Source organism: Onychostruthus taczanowskii, unplaced genomic scaffold (genome assembly GCF_017590055.1).
Source record: "Onychostruthus taczanowskii isolate IOZ18803 unplaced genomic scaffold, ASM1759005v1 scaffold68, whole genome shotgun sequence".
Taxonomy (NCBI): Eukaryota; Metazoa; Chordata; class Aves; order Passeriformes; family Passeridae; genus Onychostruthus; species Onychostruthus taczanowskii.
Genome location: NW_024504566.1, coordinates 3,807,050 through 3,821,813, shown reverse-complemented (window position 1 = coordinate 3,821,813; position 14,764 = coordinate 3,807,050). Strand labels below are relative to the sequence as shown.

General features: G+C 38.8%; 1 protein-coding gene across 1 annotated transcript in view; it reads left to right on the top strand.

The window, feature by feature from the left end:
- ZNF277 (zinc finger protein 277) overlaps window positions 1-8,495 on the top strand; it is a 37,634-nt gene extending 29,139 nt beyond the window's left edge. The window contains exons 8-12 of the mRNA XM_041421033.1: window positions 3,207-3,274; window positions 4,448-4,544; window positions 5,061-5,103; window positions 7,155-7,329; window positions 8,151-8,495. Coding sequence (XP_041276967.1) covers window positions 3,207-3,274; window positions 4,448-4,544; window positions 5,061-5,103; window positions 7,155-7,329; window positions 8,151-8,343 — 576 coding nt within the window. The 3' untranslated portion in view covers window positions 8,344-8,495. The remainder of the gene's footprint in view (window positions 1-3,206; window positions 3,275-4,447; window positions 4,545-5,060; window positions 5,104-7,154; window positions 7,330-8,150) is intronic.
- The last annotated feature ends 6,269 nt before the right edge of the window (window positions 8,496-14,764 follow it).

The window sequence follows — 14,764 nt, the reverse complement described above, 5'->3', positions numbered from 1 at the left end:
TTCTTTTCTTAAAAAAAACAAAACCCTCCAACCTAATTGCCTTGTTTCTCTGTGTGTATTATCCTGTGGCCCCATGGCACACCTTGCACAAAGACCCAAGTAAAAATGGAGAGAGAACTTTGTAATCTATGGTGCCTGCTGGAGGCCATAAAAGAACAGAAGGCAATATTAAAACTCTCTTGTTCCCAGAGGAACTGAGACAAACCTAGACTTACAAGGCCTTCCTTTCTGTACTCACCTGATTGTTACCAGCAGCACTTTCAGGTATAAAGTATCCTTTGTGGAAGCCCAGATGTCCATTTTCAAATTGACTAATGGCATGTGTCTACAGTATGTAGCATCAGTGAATTAATATTGAGCTAGGCAGCTGAGAAATGGTACCTACTACTTACTGGAAAACTTGTTTCATAAAGCCTTTATTTTCCTCAAAAATAAAAATATGGTTTTTCCTTATTGCCAAGCTCTAGGTTGTCACTATTATCTGTTGGGGGGCAGGGGAAGAATATTTTATTATGGGAGTCACTTCTTACATTTAGCCTCTTTTGATTTACGTGGTGTGTATTTTGTAAAATAGTAAAGGGAAACCCTTCATAAGTTGGTGATGATTCAAGATTTAATAAAATCCCCCAACTGGGGAGTGGTTTATATTGAAATTCATCCAACATGGATTAACTAACATTGGGGTAAGGCCATCTCTTCTTCCTGATGGACCATCTCTAGTTCTGCAGCAATATAAAACAGATAACATAACTCAGATGATCACAGCAAGGCAGGTGAGAAGAAGGGCATGAGAATATTTCCAGGGGAAATCAACATGTGTTTGGAGTTTGTGAGCTGCACAGGCCTGGATCTCCATTTGCATGTAGTTTGGGAACTGCTCTTTAGGAAACACTGCTGGAGATACCAGCTGCTGTTTCTATTTTCTCCCATCTCTGCACTTTTTTCAAGCTGGGGTGTGTTGTCTCAGTGAGGCACAAAGAGTTTCTTCCTGTAGAACTGCACTCAGGTTGCAAAGGTAACTTGCCAGTGAGGCATTTCATCTCTGTGCATTTCGACTACATTTTGGAAGAGGAAATAATCAAATGACACACATTTGCATATTCATATTTTTCTATAGCATCATCCTCTCTGTGAGGTATACAGAAAGTATTTAAAAGAAAAAGTTGCTTTTTCTTGAATATATGGCAAGGCCTTCAGGGTGTTTTTAAATTATGCATTTTCTAGTGTTTGAACTATTAACAATGTCAAGTCTCATTTTTCCTATGGTTTTGTTAAGAATTTCTTGGGAATCTCTAGAGATCATTCCTGGCAGCTCTTGCATCTTGGATGAAAAAGCAAAGAAAATTGAATACTTAAAAAAGGCACCCTTAGTCGCAGATGCCCATCAAGCTGAAGAACTGAAAAAAGCGTTTAAAAAAAATTAAAACCTGAATGATTTTTAAGAATGTTTCAAAGAACTCTTTTCCACCCAGTTGCTCAGATTCAGTCTCTTGGCACTTTCATCACGGTGTTCCTAGTTATCCATTCACCATGCAATTTTCCAGTGATACAAGACCTGGTTAGCTTTTCACTTTTTCCTTTTTTTTTTTCTCCTCTGGATATAAATAGATGAGGGAAACAGAGATATCTTACAAGCTCCCTCTCTGCCTTCTTCACAGAAACACCATAAAAAACATCAGCAATAACAAAGCTCAGGCATGTTTTTTCCCTTTCCCCTTCAATTAAAAGGTGAAGGCTGCTGTTTTGAACATACTCTCTTATGCTGATACACTTTGAGCTGGTAAAGGGAAAAATGATGAGCGTTTGTCTTGATTTTGCAGAGGTTGTGAGCCACTATCTGCTCATTAAGGTGTTAACATTAGCAGACACAGGAAAGGAGTGTGCAGCTGGGAGAACATGTGGTGAGAGGTGTTAATGGCTCACGGTAATGGTGACATTAATGAGTCTCCCCTCTCACTCAGAGAGCTTACACACTGCCATGGAGTATCACTGAATTAATTACAGAATTTTCATTCTGTAATATATGATGACATTATGTTTAGAGCTGCCTAGGGATAATTGTTTATAATTTTCCTGATAGACACTAACAACTTTAAAAATTCTCATTAAATTGTTAAATGATGGATATCTCTTCTTCTTTTTCCAAACACCCATAAAGACAATAATCATACTTGTTACTAAGGATGCTATTAAATATATTTATTAGTAGGAATATTTTAATAAAATCAATTAAAGGATTATCTTTTTATTAGCTTTTTTTTTTTTTTTTTTAATGGGGACAAGATCATCCACTATAATCTTTGTGAATGCTCCACAGCCACAAAGTATGGGTTCAAAAATACTATTCTGATTACTGGTTAGTTTGCTTGGGTTTGTTTTTAAAGACAAGAAGAATCCCAGGAAAGAAAAACACCAGCTAAAGATGACTGCTGGTATTTGAGAAGAGCCCTTCAGCTTTTTATTGCCTGTTATTTATATCTCAGTCATGCTGAGAGTGCTTGCCACTGTGCTGAAGGCTGCACAAATGTATTGTGATATACTTCATGCTGAAGGTCTTTAAGGTAGAAGTAAACAACACAAAAAGCAAAAGGAGGAACAGAACACCATGAATAGATGTGCTTACGTTCACGTCTGAGAAGAGGAGGGAAGACAAAGTGGGGTGTACCTCAGAGGTCTGTGCCCTGGCTCTCACTGCTGTCTGGACACTCTGGAGCTAAGCTGAGCCCGTGTCCTCACTGGCACAGCCTTGCACGAGGCACAGGCACCGACTGCTGCAGCTGCAGCCTCAGCTGGGACAGCTGCAGGGAGAGCAAGGTGGGCACACTGCATTGAGCAAACTTGAGACAGTGGTAACATACCTGCCTCAGGAACACTTGAGATAGTAGTAAACCCGAGATAGTGGTAACATACCTGCCTCAGAAACACTTTGGAAGTGTTTCACTGCTGGTTTTCTTGAGAACTCTGTGCCAAATCATCTTCCTCTCAGCTATAGTGTGGGAAGTGCCCTGTTAAAAGATGAAAATAATTCTTACTTTAAAAATTCTTACTAAGGCAGTGTCGTATGGCTATCTTTTACTCACAGCAACACTGGAATGATCCAAAATAAGATATTGATTGTGACTTCTGAGGTGTTCATTCAGTTCAGTGACAATGTATGATGAGAATCAGGAAATGGTTTTTTCTTTTCTTTTCTTTTTTCCCCCCAGGAGTTTGGAAAGTCCTGGGAGGAGGTGCAGTCAGAGGATGACCGGGAATTACTAGATAACCTAGAAGAGTAAGAGTTACTTATGCACCCATTACACAGACTTGCAGGACCATTATTTTTTGAAGTAGTTGCTGGGAAAATGCTGTGCACAGTTGGCACACAGTTTAAATTCATTTAAGCCAATCAAATCAACTCCAAATTGTCCTCTTTCAAAACACTTCTCAGCAATGAGAGCTGTAAACTCCATATTTCATCCACAAGCCTGTTTTTTGTTTCCCTAGAGCTCAAACAAGAGCCTTCTGAGTTTGTAGTGACGTAGACAAAATACATTATTGTTTACTTTTGCACCAGAAAACAGTCAAACAGATTTTGCTCAAACTTAAAAATTAACAGTAAGCATCAAAAGCGTCAGTATGAAGAATAAATTGTATTAAAATTTGATTAAAGGGTAATAAGTAGAGATATAAGAAGGATTTCAAAGGAAGCTTCTCAGCAGTGCTGATTGAGGGCAACATCCACCTCCTCTGCATTCTTCTGTGGTCCAGGCCCTCAGATCACTGCAGAGGTGATTTCTTTGGCCATAGAAAATTGAATAAGCAGGAATAATTTATGGGTATCAAGGTCCCTGATCTTCCTCATTCTCTCTGTGACTTGAGGTTAATTTTACTTGACTCTACCTGGTTGCAGTAATAGTTCTCTCAGCAGCATTAGGATTTAAATGAATGTTTTGGTAAAGTATTCTCTGTGCACTTGTCTAAATGTAGCATAAGTGAGTAATTAATATTTCATAAGTAAATAACAGAGTTAGCTCTGCCTGATGATTATGACTTTGGCTGGGGTATTGAAAGATTAGAAAGGTATACAAGAATTTTAAAAGACCCTAGAAAAATAAATACTGAAAGCAATATTTAATGACTTGCCAAGCTGGGTAGAAATTGAAGTTAGAATTCTGTTCATTAGTGCAGACAGACAGTTTCAAATAGGATTAAATGGCTGTCTGCATAGAAATTACTCAATATTAACTGCTCAGTTTTTCTCAAATTTCTAATTTTTTTAGACTCTACACCAGATTGTAATCATGTATCCAGCTATAAATCCACACTGTCTTTTCCACCCCTTTAAACTATTCAGTTTCTCTGAATTTATTTCTAGTGTTGTGAAAGCAAAATCTGAATTGCCCTTTCTCAAAATGTCTCTTCTCTTTCCACAACGTAATGAATCTTTTTGACTTTTATTCATAAGAGATTGGTCTGACTGGGAAGAGCATCCTGTATGTGCAGTTTGCCTGTTTTGTGAACAACAAGCAGACACCACAGAAAAATTGTATCTTCACATGCAGGTAGGACTTCTTTTAAATAACAGTTTTTTCATCACTGTGGAATTAAATATTGTGATTGTAATGTCTTTATTAAGGTCAAATCAGCCACTGCATTAAAATGTCCTCTTCAGCACAGAACTGAAGCACTGCAAGCATCTCCAGCATCTATTCTTTAAAAAATGCAGAAAAGTCAAGCTTTAGATTAAGAGTATGACTGTCTATTACTTGTGGGTGTACAGACTGCTACAGGCAGTAAAGAAATAGCATCTCTGATATCATAGTGGTTTCATGATTTCATAAGTTTTATGGTTAGCATCTGTGTTTCAGTTTTAATAAACTAATTAACAGTATTAAATATGAATGCAAAAGTTTCTGATGAACCAAAACTTCTGTGGTTTGTTTCATGCATTCATGTTTGTGTGTCTGTATGTGTGTGTCTGTGTCAGCCCATGAAAAGCTGAGCTGTTGTTAACTTGGAATAGTAGAAGTAGTGGAAATAAGATTTTTTTTATCCCTTTTTTTTTTTTTTCCCTCCAGAAATCACATGGATTTCACTTTCCTAAAATAAAGTCAGAGCATGGTGAGTAAGAGGGGCTGTAATTGTCAGCATTTGCCACTAGTGTGGAGAAAACCACATCATAAGAATAGTGAAAAACAAGTTTATCGGTTTTATTTTTGTAGAGACATTTAACTTTTCCATAATGGAAACTGTTTCTGCCAGCTTACAAAAGCAAGCCAAGAACACTTTATTTTTATGGAACTGTTGCTACTGCCAAGGATGTGTGCTATTTTCTTTAGACCCATTGGATTCTTTTGCAGAGTAGCTTCTACAGATACCTGCTCTATGATTTCCAGGTCTGGCTGCTGGAGACTTGGAAGTATTGCTATTTTTATTATTCTTCTTGTTGTTGTTATTATTCCTGTTTATTCTTGCTTGCAAGCTAGAAGCTTTGTTTCCCCAATGTTTGCTTTCTGCAGTGGAATAGGATCATTTAGCTTCTGGAAGACCTTTAAGATCTTTGAGGCCAGCTATTAACCCAGCACTGCCAAGTCCACCACTAAACCATGTCCCTGGGTGCTACATCTACAGGTGTTTTAAATACCTCTAGGCATGGTGATTTAATTGCCTCTCTGAGCAGCCTGTACCAAGGCTTAACAAGCCTTTTGGTGAAGAAATTTTTCTTAATATCCAATTTAAATCTCCCCCTATCACTTGTTATTTGGAAGGAGACTGACCCCTACGTGGCCTCCTTTCAGGTGGCTGTAGAGAGTGATTAAGTCAGTCTGGAGCATCCTTTTCTCCAGGCTAAACAGGGGGGCAATCCCTGTTCTGGACCTGCTGGCCACACTATCGCTGATACAGGCCAGGTGCCACTGGCCTTCTTGGCCCCCTGGGCAGCGCTAGCTCGTGTTCAGCTGCTGTCACCAGCACCCCAGGTCCTTTTCTGCTGTGCAGCTTCCCCCAGCCTGTAACACTGGTTGTGTGACCAGTTTCAGGACCCAGCACTTCATCAAACACAATGCACTGACATCCTGACCCAGGCTCATCTCCAGCAGGCCTGGTTTTATCCCTTACCCCCTTCAAATCTGGTTTGAAACTGTCTCAGTGAGCCCTGCTAACTCCTGAGCAAGGATCCCTTTCCCCCCTGAGACAGGTGTACCCCATCTGTCACCAGCAGGCCTGGGGTCGTGTTGGCACACCAATGATCCAAATACCCCAAATTCTTCCAGTGACACCAGGCTTGGAACCAGGTATTGATCTGCTGGCTCTTCCTGTTTCTTCCCTCATTATTTCTTGCAACTGGAACACTGCTTGTGCTCCTGATCCTTTAAGCAGTCTTCCCAAGGCCCTGCAGTCTCTCTCAATTGCCCTGGGACTTCTTGTTGCAACTTCATCACTGCCCACCTGAAAAATCACTAACAGATAAGTATCCACGAGGGCAGGAAGGTTTCTTATCACACATTTAACCTGAGCCCCAAGGAGGCAGCAGACTTCCCCTAAAAGTGGTCTGGTGGGCATTTTGGCCTTCATTCCTTCCAGCAGAGAACCTGGTGACAATGACCTGTCTTTTTTTCTTTATGGGAGCAGCTTTTTTGCAGGGCACAGGCTGACTTAACCCCAGTGGCACCTGTGTGATGGTTGAGCCATTGTCCCTGCCACTGTTGGGTTCCTCTTGCAGGGGCAGGCACAGAGGAGACAGGTCTGCTGGAAGGGACTGCCCCTGTCCCTAAAGTCACTGTGCTCAGGCAGGCACAGGGAGGGCAGGGAATCCTCCAAACCATGCATCCTGTCTGCCTGCTGGGCCTGTCCCAGGGAAGCCAGGATGCAATGCCAATAGTCAGTCTCTCTCTTATTTCCCAAGATTCTTCAACCTGCTTGTGTCCTCCTGAAGCTCTGTCACTAAGCCTAAAGATAGACTGAGAGGAAGCAAAATGTTTGCAGTTTTTGCACTAAAAGAAGAGTTGGTTTCCCAGCAGCTAGGAATAAACACTTATTAATTTGCTAAGATACAGAATGCAGGCAGTGCTGTCTTCAGTAACCTCTTACCAATTCTTATGCTTAATCCAATAAAGCATTTGTAAATTAAGACTTATGTTGCCCAAGTGCTTGTTCACTACCTTCTCTCCCAGGTCTGAACTTCTATCAGCAAGTAAAGCTAGTGAATTTCATCAGAAGAGAAATCCATCATTGTCGTTGTTACAACTGCCAGGAGAAATTTGAATCCAAAGGAGGATTGATAAGTCATATGGAAGAGACCAAACACATTGCATTCCTGCCAGCCAGGTCTACGTGGGATCAACCACAGTAAGGGCAAACATATTTCTACCAGCATTTATACTTTTACCGGATAATTTCTATGAAACAGTAAGTTAAAAGTTCTGGGATTTGCAAATACAACTGTGCCCTGAGCTCCCTAACTCTAGTGGCCCAGATAAAATAATAAGGGGTCTCAGAACTACTCAGAATTAGAAATCTCTGTACAGTCTGAAGGTAAAATTAACATAGGATACTGCTGTTTCTAGTGCATCCAGGCTGCACTGTTCCTTTACATAGGAGCTGCTCTTTCAAGTCACTGTCCTAGAGACAATTTTGTTGTTGCAAAATTGTTCTAGAACCAAGTCAAACCCCTTCTTTTGCATGTCTAATGTAGATATATGCATGATGACTACCTAACTTTAGCATCAAAACAAGTTGGTTGTTTACCCATTGGTTTTTCCATAGAAAATGGAAAATAGAGAGACAGTGTAACAAAACACTGGTTCAGAGTCTGAGTAGCCTGCATGGGTCCAGGGAATGATGCTCTCTACCAGGTGGTAGAGCACAGGGAGTGTTCTAACTCAAACACCTCAGTTCAGCATTTGTTGAGGGACAAATATGGATCTGCAGTCTCTTTTATAATATCATATGGTTGAAGAAATAGGAGGAAGGGCTGGTCTGTTGTCAGCTCTTCTCTAAGACTCTTCTGCACTGTGCATACCTGCACTGTGCAGTTGATTTTTTGGGTGTGTGCTGTTTACTGTCATTCCAGACAACCAGACTTACTCATGTTTCCTTTTTAAAATTCTTGTCTCAGCTTCTCAAACAAAATGTGTGACTGTCTAAAAATCATGTTTTGTTGCTTTCAGGTATTATTTTCCTACCTATGAAAATGATACACTCCTGTGTACGCTGTCAGACAGTGAAGATGCAAAAGCTGAGGATCAAAGTGAAGAAGTGCCTGTTGTAAGCGAAGATATATCCAGTCTAAAAGCTCTCAAACAGAGCAGTGTTTTAAACCAGCTTCTGTATAAAGAGAACAAGAATCAGGAGAAATTCTGACCTGAAAGTACAGTAGCTGTCCTTTAGTGCTTTTTCTGCAAGACAAAAAAAAAAAAAATTGCAATATTATTGGAATACAGTTAAACTCACAAATGTTATCATCATGGGATAAACATTCAAAAGTGAATACTAAATAAATATTTAAGTGTTAACTTTGTTGGTATATCTTCCTTTAAATTTTAGCTTCATTTTAAAATTGAACGCTCACTTTTCTGCTAGGATCTTCAAATACCCTTAGTGTGTTAGTGTTACTTACAAATTTTTCATCTTTTTTTAATTTTTCCTGAAAGAAATCAGAATATGAGTTTTATTTTAAGGCCACCTTTTGAAAGGTGGGACAGACAATGTGTAAAGCCAGTGAGTAAATCTTCTGTATGTTATTGCTGTTAGAGAGCAGACAGAAGATTAATCCTTGGTCTGGTGTGTGAAGGAAATCTTGCTCATTTTTACCTCAGAACTTTTGGAAAATAAAAATAAATCTCTATATCTCTATTATTAATCGTCAGTATTTAAGACATATGGTGCCTATTCTGAAAACTAGCTCAGAAACATCAGTAAAGCTCTGCCTGCCCTGTGAATATCTGACTGCATGAAAAGTTGCCAATCCAAAGCCTAAAAAAGCATAGGAATAATTTCCATATTGGTTGCATCAAAAATCCAAATAATTTCAAGTATATTTCTTGTATGGTTATGAACTGAGATGTTAAAGAATGACTTAGGGAATTGCAGACACATAATCCAAATTAAATCCTAAATATCTCAAGTCCAGAAAAGTTGCCATATTTCCTTTTCAAGTTCTCAAAGGGGCAGAAGGTCTTCAGCATGTCCAGAAAGAATCTCAGTCTTGATAGGGTAAAGCTGCTCAGAGCATAGGTCCTGCTAGGATGATCCAAACTAAGTATTCCTGAAATGCTAAGTAGTTCCAGAATTCAGGTTTAGCTTTCCATAATATGTATAACCTCTTTCAAAAGTGTTTGTACATTCTTTTTTCTTTTCTAGGTCAGTGTTAGAGCACTGGCTGAAAGAATGGAAGGCTAGTCTCAGTGCCCTTCCCTGCCTGAGAAGATTCAAATCTTCAGCTTTGCCTTTGCACGGCCCTCGTTACCTGAAATTCCTTGCTATCAATAAGAGTTGTTGTTGTTGTTTGTCTTTGTGAATTATAAAGCAGTTCCTGGGAGCAGGGGCTAAAGTGCAAATCTTTAGTCATGTTCTGCTAAGCTTCAATGTCCCACCTAATTCACCCTGCAATCTGATTTGCATCAGTTTCTTTTCATTTGCTTTGGACTGGTTTTCTCCTGCCATTACATGTGTGACCTCTAGCACCTCTCTTTGCTTTCTCTTTCATATTTTTTCTTAGGCCTGGGTGCTCTGGAAATAAGTTAGACCAAGAGGATACTGAAAATGCACTGAGTAAGACAGATCAGCCACACAACTGCAGAGGGAAACAGAGACAGAAGCAGTATCTGACTCTGTCAAGAGGAAATGGGATAAAAGAAGTGCAGCAGGTGCTGAGAATACAGACAGAAAAAGGGAACAGGTGTGTCATACATTTGCATTGGTACAAAAATCTAGGAGGAGCAAGCACAAGCCCAATATTTTTGAACTAAAATGTCCTGACCATCTTAAATAAACTACAATCTGTACTTCTTGCATTTGTAAAATTCTTAATTTCGTACAGCAATTGCAATGGCTGTTGCTGCTTTTTTTGCCCCCTAGTTTTCTCCAAGCAGTTATTTCTTCCTAACTTAGAAATTTATTTCAGTCTTTGCTTTTAGTCAGATTCTTAGCTCAGGGAATAAGAGTTAATGAGGCTTACATTAGTGACGTGTGTTGAGCAATGGAAAAAATCAGCCAAAGAACTATGGCAGCAGCACACGAATGAGTTTTATGGCAAGCCCATCTCAGGAGGGCACATTAAGGGGAACATAAAATTTTACTGACATATAATAAAGTGAAATTGCAAAACATTTCCTAATCATAAGGAATGTGATGCTGAGTCATTCAAATCCCTACAAAATGAAAACAATGTCAGCAACATGAAATAACTTCTGGTTCTAAGAAATTTGAAAAAGCAATGTTTCAGTGCAGAATTAAGAGACTATCTAAAGAGAAATTGTATACATAACACAGACTGGTTTTCTATTTTGAATAAAGAGAAAAAGGGACTTACTTAGAAAGAATTCATAAGCAGTGTATAACTGTTCACTGGAAATATCAGGAACATGAGGAATCAGATTAGTGTTGAGCTTGTTATGAAAAGGCAAAAAAGTAGGTTTAAGTCTTTTGTAGATGCACAGAGAGGGTTGGTTATGATTTCTAGAGTAAAAATCAAGCCTTTTCATTTAGCACAATCATGCTTCTCATTTTGGTGGAGCATACTTATTTGTTCATACAATGCCCACAATGTTCCCTAGGCATTCTTGTCCTCTTATCTGCTTTAAAACTGAAGCTATTTTTTGTCACAAATAGAGGACACAGTAATGATTGCATACAGTTATTAGGGGCAAACATGGTCTTCTAAAAAAGAGTATTTTTGGAAGCATTGCAACAAAAATAATACAATAATGCCTTAATTCTTGGAGTGGACAGAGTTCAGGTTGGCAAATGCTCTTGAGAGAGTCAGATCAGGAGAATGAGTACTTCTAATTGGTATGAAAAAATCTATACTAGTTTAACGCCAGTGAACATTTCTGATAATAATTCTTCCTAGCCTAGACCTGGACTCCTTATACACACTCATTTTTCTGTGTCTAAAGCTGTGTTTAGAAGGACCTGGGTTAAAGGAATAAAAATGTTTGTGTCCAGGTGACTGGTAATCCTTCCTGCCCTTTTTACAAATATCTTAATTATGTCTTTGATGCTTCTCCACACTCAGTTTAGTCTGGCAAGTCTGTGCAGACTTAATCTGACTTAAGGAGTTAATGGTTGTTGGCTTCCATTTAAGACACTGTTTTCTGTTTCTGCCTACATTTGCCTGGCTGCTGTGAGACTGTCAGTGTCTTCTCTTAGCTGGTTAAATGTACCTGATGTGAGAAACACCAGATTAGGTCTCTGAGAAATCTCTCTGCTGTTGTCCTTTCTCAGTGTCATCGCTGCCTCTGAATTCCAGTCAGATCTCTACTAGTGAGTGAGGTGTTTGTTACAGTCTCTCTCTCCCTCCTTCTTCCATTGAACAGAGTGCTTGACCTAAATCTGACACAGGATGCTGAACTTTGAGGGGAAGTAAACAAGGTTACCAGTGTCCATTCTCAAATTCAAGTCCAAAGCAGACAGTGGACACAAGCCTTGGCATCATCTACTGCCAGCGAACAGCAGCAAATCCCTGGCTTTGCTCATGACTTGATGCTGTATTAAATGCTGTTGCATTATTTGCATTTTACTTAGATGTATGCAGAGGCCAAAGAGAATCAAAGATACCTGCAGAAAAGCTGTATTTCACATTGGCAACATGAAAAATACGTTGTTTCCCCAGGAGGGAAACAAAGTCAGGATGTTTGTGAGGCTTAGTTACCATAAAACAACTGAAGTATCTGTTATGGTATTATATGATATTATCATAATTATCAAATTATGCCCTCATCTACCTCTACCCTGTATGTCAAACGTGGTTAGATAACAACTGTCACATGCAAGAGGTCATCTGTAGTCCTAGAAGGAATTACTGCTTCCTTGAGGTAGTCATTAAAATCAGCTGCTGTAGAAATATATGCAGCAGTGGTTGCATGTAAAATTAACCCTTTTTTTCATGAGCATTCAATGTGCTGTTCTTCTGAGTGCAGGTTTTTTTTCCGTTCTGTAGGAAGTTTTCTCCTACTGAGCTGTGCTCAATTTGACTTCTTCCACCAGAAAGAAATTTTTAGTTGCTTCTTGAATTGGATTTTGCATCTTTTGCCAAACCCTTGCTCATAAAGATCATGCAGACATGATCTACTTTGTCATGCAGACAAAGTAACTATTTTAGTGATTAACATGTAACCCTTTAGTTGAATTCACCTTTGATATTTTAAATCCCTGATAAATTCACTCTCTCCTTAGGAAAAGCAGTGGAATTAAGGATATTTACAACTAGAAATACATCAGTTTTGTTTGCATAAATTTAGATAAAAATAAAAGTGTTTTTCTTCCACAAATGTACCTTTGAACACAATTCTCTCTATCTGGTTTATGATCTTGAGGCTGAAAAGCTGGCTGTGTGTAGATTACATATGGGTCTGATGTCTAACCTTGCACTATCATCAATAAATATAGTCTGTGGATCCTAGAGTCATTGAGCTCAACCTAAAGAAGTGCCAGTGGCAGATTTCTAGTGTTACTGCTAGAACGCTGACATGCTTCAATTGTAATTCTCAATAAAAACAAATGCTTCAAAATTTCACATTTTGAGGGGGTCATACAAAGCATTTTTCTGTGAAATCACATCTCATGAGTGTGTAGTAAAATCCCTCAGAATAACTACAGGCAGACTTTTGGTATCACCTCCAGCCACAGCTTCATTGTATGTCAGGAGATTTACTTTTTATTTCTATGCTTTCTGGAAATAGCAGAACAATCTAGGAATCAATAATGCAGGAAATGCTAATTGCTCATTAGGGAGTCTGTCTTTGTAAACTGCCTGCACAGCTTTGCAGAGCCAAGCACTGCTTTAACCTTTAGGTGGTTTTAAATTCAGGCTTCCAGATGTACTGAGGTCATTTTGCTACTCTCTGATGCATATCTGTGTCTTCACACCACTTATGGAAACATTGCTATGGATCTTCACAAATATTTGACCTGTTGCAATAAACTGGTTTTTGTTAGGATCTAGGTGAAATGAAGAGCAGATAAGCAAGGATGGAGCTTAGCATTTGTGAAGAAGCATCATGAACATCTATCAATGCTTGCCTTCTGTATTTTTACAGTGATTTGCCATGCATTCTTTGACAAATATTGTTACTTCCCTCTGCCTCAGTTTCCTTAACAGCAAGATTGTGATTATATAATAAGAACTTTTAGGAAGAAAACCACACGTAGAAGATTCCAATGTATGCATGCAGCTTATCTGCATTAGTTGGGCTTTCAAATTTGAAGTATTTAGTTCAGAAGGTGACTAGATCACAGTCAAAACGTTTACTCATTCAGGAAGAAGAAACTTAATATTGGGAGTACATTCCCATAAGGAAACAAATGTTGGAAATTTTGAAAATTACATTTTATTTAAAGATGGATTAATTTCCAAATCAGATCTTCAGAATATTTCTGATTTGCCTTCAACTGAGGTTTTCAAGTAGGGGATGTATATTTTGTAGAAGATTCTCTGCTTTTTAGCAATTCATTCATTGCTTTATAAGCAGACTCTATTTAAAATCCTAGCTCCTTAAGAAGGTTTCAAGTGAAGGATTAGTATTTTTCTCAAAAAGTATACACGTGAAGTAGGTAAGATTTCTCAGATTTGCTTAAGCTTGTTATTGCATGTACCTTGCTTTTCCTTCAGTGTAGGAAAATCTCTGATTAAGACAAGACTTCTTTTCACTATTAGAGCTGATACTTGGATATTTTCTTCTCAAAAGTTGCTGCAATGGTACTTTTGTTCATATTGTCATCTTTACCAAAGGCTTGAGTTTTTTAATTTGCCTTGAGCCACTCAGACAAACAGTTAAGTTTCAAATAAGCAATCTGTGAGAGGATTCATGCTGGGATCCATGCTTCAATGCAGCAGTGTGGACCATTTTCCCATTGATGCTGGATTGTCCCTAGGGTTCTTTAAAGATAAAGGAGATGTTGTTCCTTCTGCCTCCTAGGCTTTGGTGACACTGGCAAAGTTGTTTAAATGCCCCTAATGACTGTCTTGAAACCAGTTGGATAGGATTCCAATCAATACCTAAAATGAATGTTAGCATCCTAACATTCGAGCAAAGATTTCCTGCTGTTTAGTTTTGTTTCTGGTTGGAAAAAAAACCCCAACATTCCTTAATATATGTGACAGTGTTTATCTACTAAATTTTTGGGGCTTTGTGCTGATTAAAAACAGTACAGTTCTAGAGTCTGCCCTCTCTTGTTTCTACTGTTTTATTCCTCATCTCTGCCACCATCCCTCCCATTACCACTGGTCACCTCCCACTCCTCAGTCAGGTTTTCCTTGCAGTCTTTCATCTGGAAGCTGGACTAAATCTTATGCCAATATTATTCCAAGCTAAGGATTTAGTAGATCTTTATATGTGTGCAGAATGCCTCCTGTGCAGACTAAGAGCTTTGCAGAGACAGGGGAAGGGAGATGGGTTAAATGTTTTGGTGTTCTCTAGTCATGAAGTAAAAGGCAAGAACATGTTTTCTGCATGTTCTTGGGGTAATCTGTGTAAAAAGCAGTAGTTAACATGACTTGTCTTGCAAAAGGGCTTTTATTAAATCAATAATGATAAAATATGTACTAATCTATTGGACATAA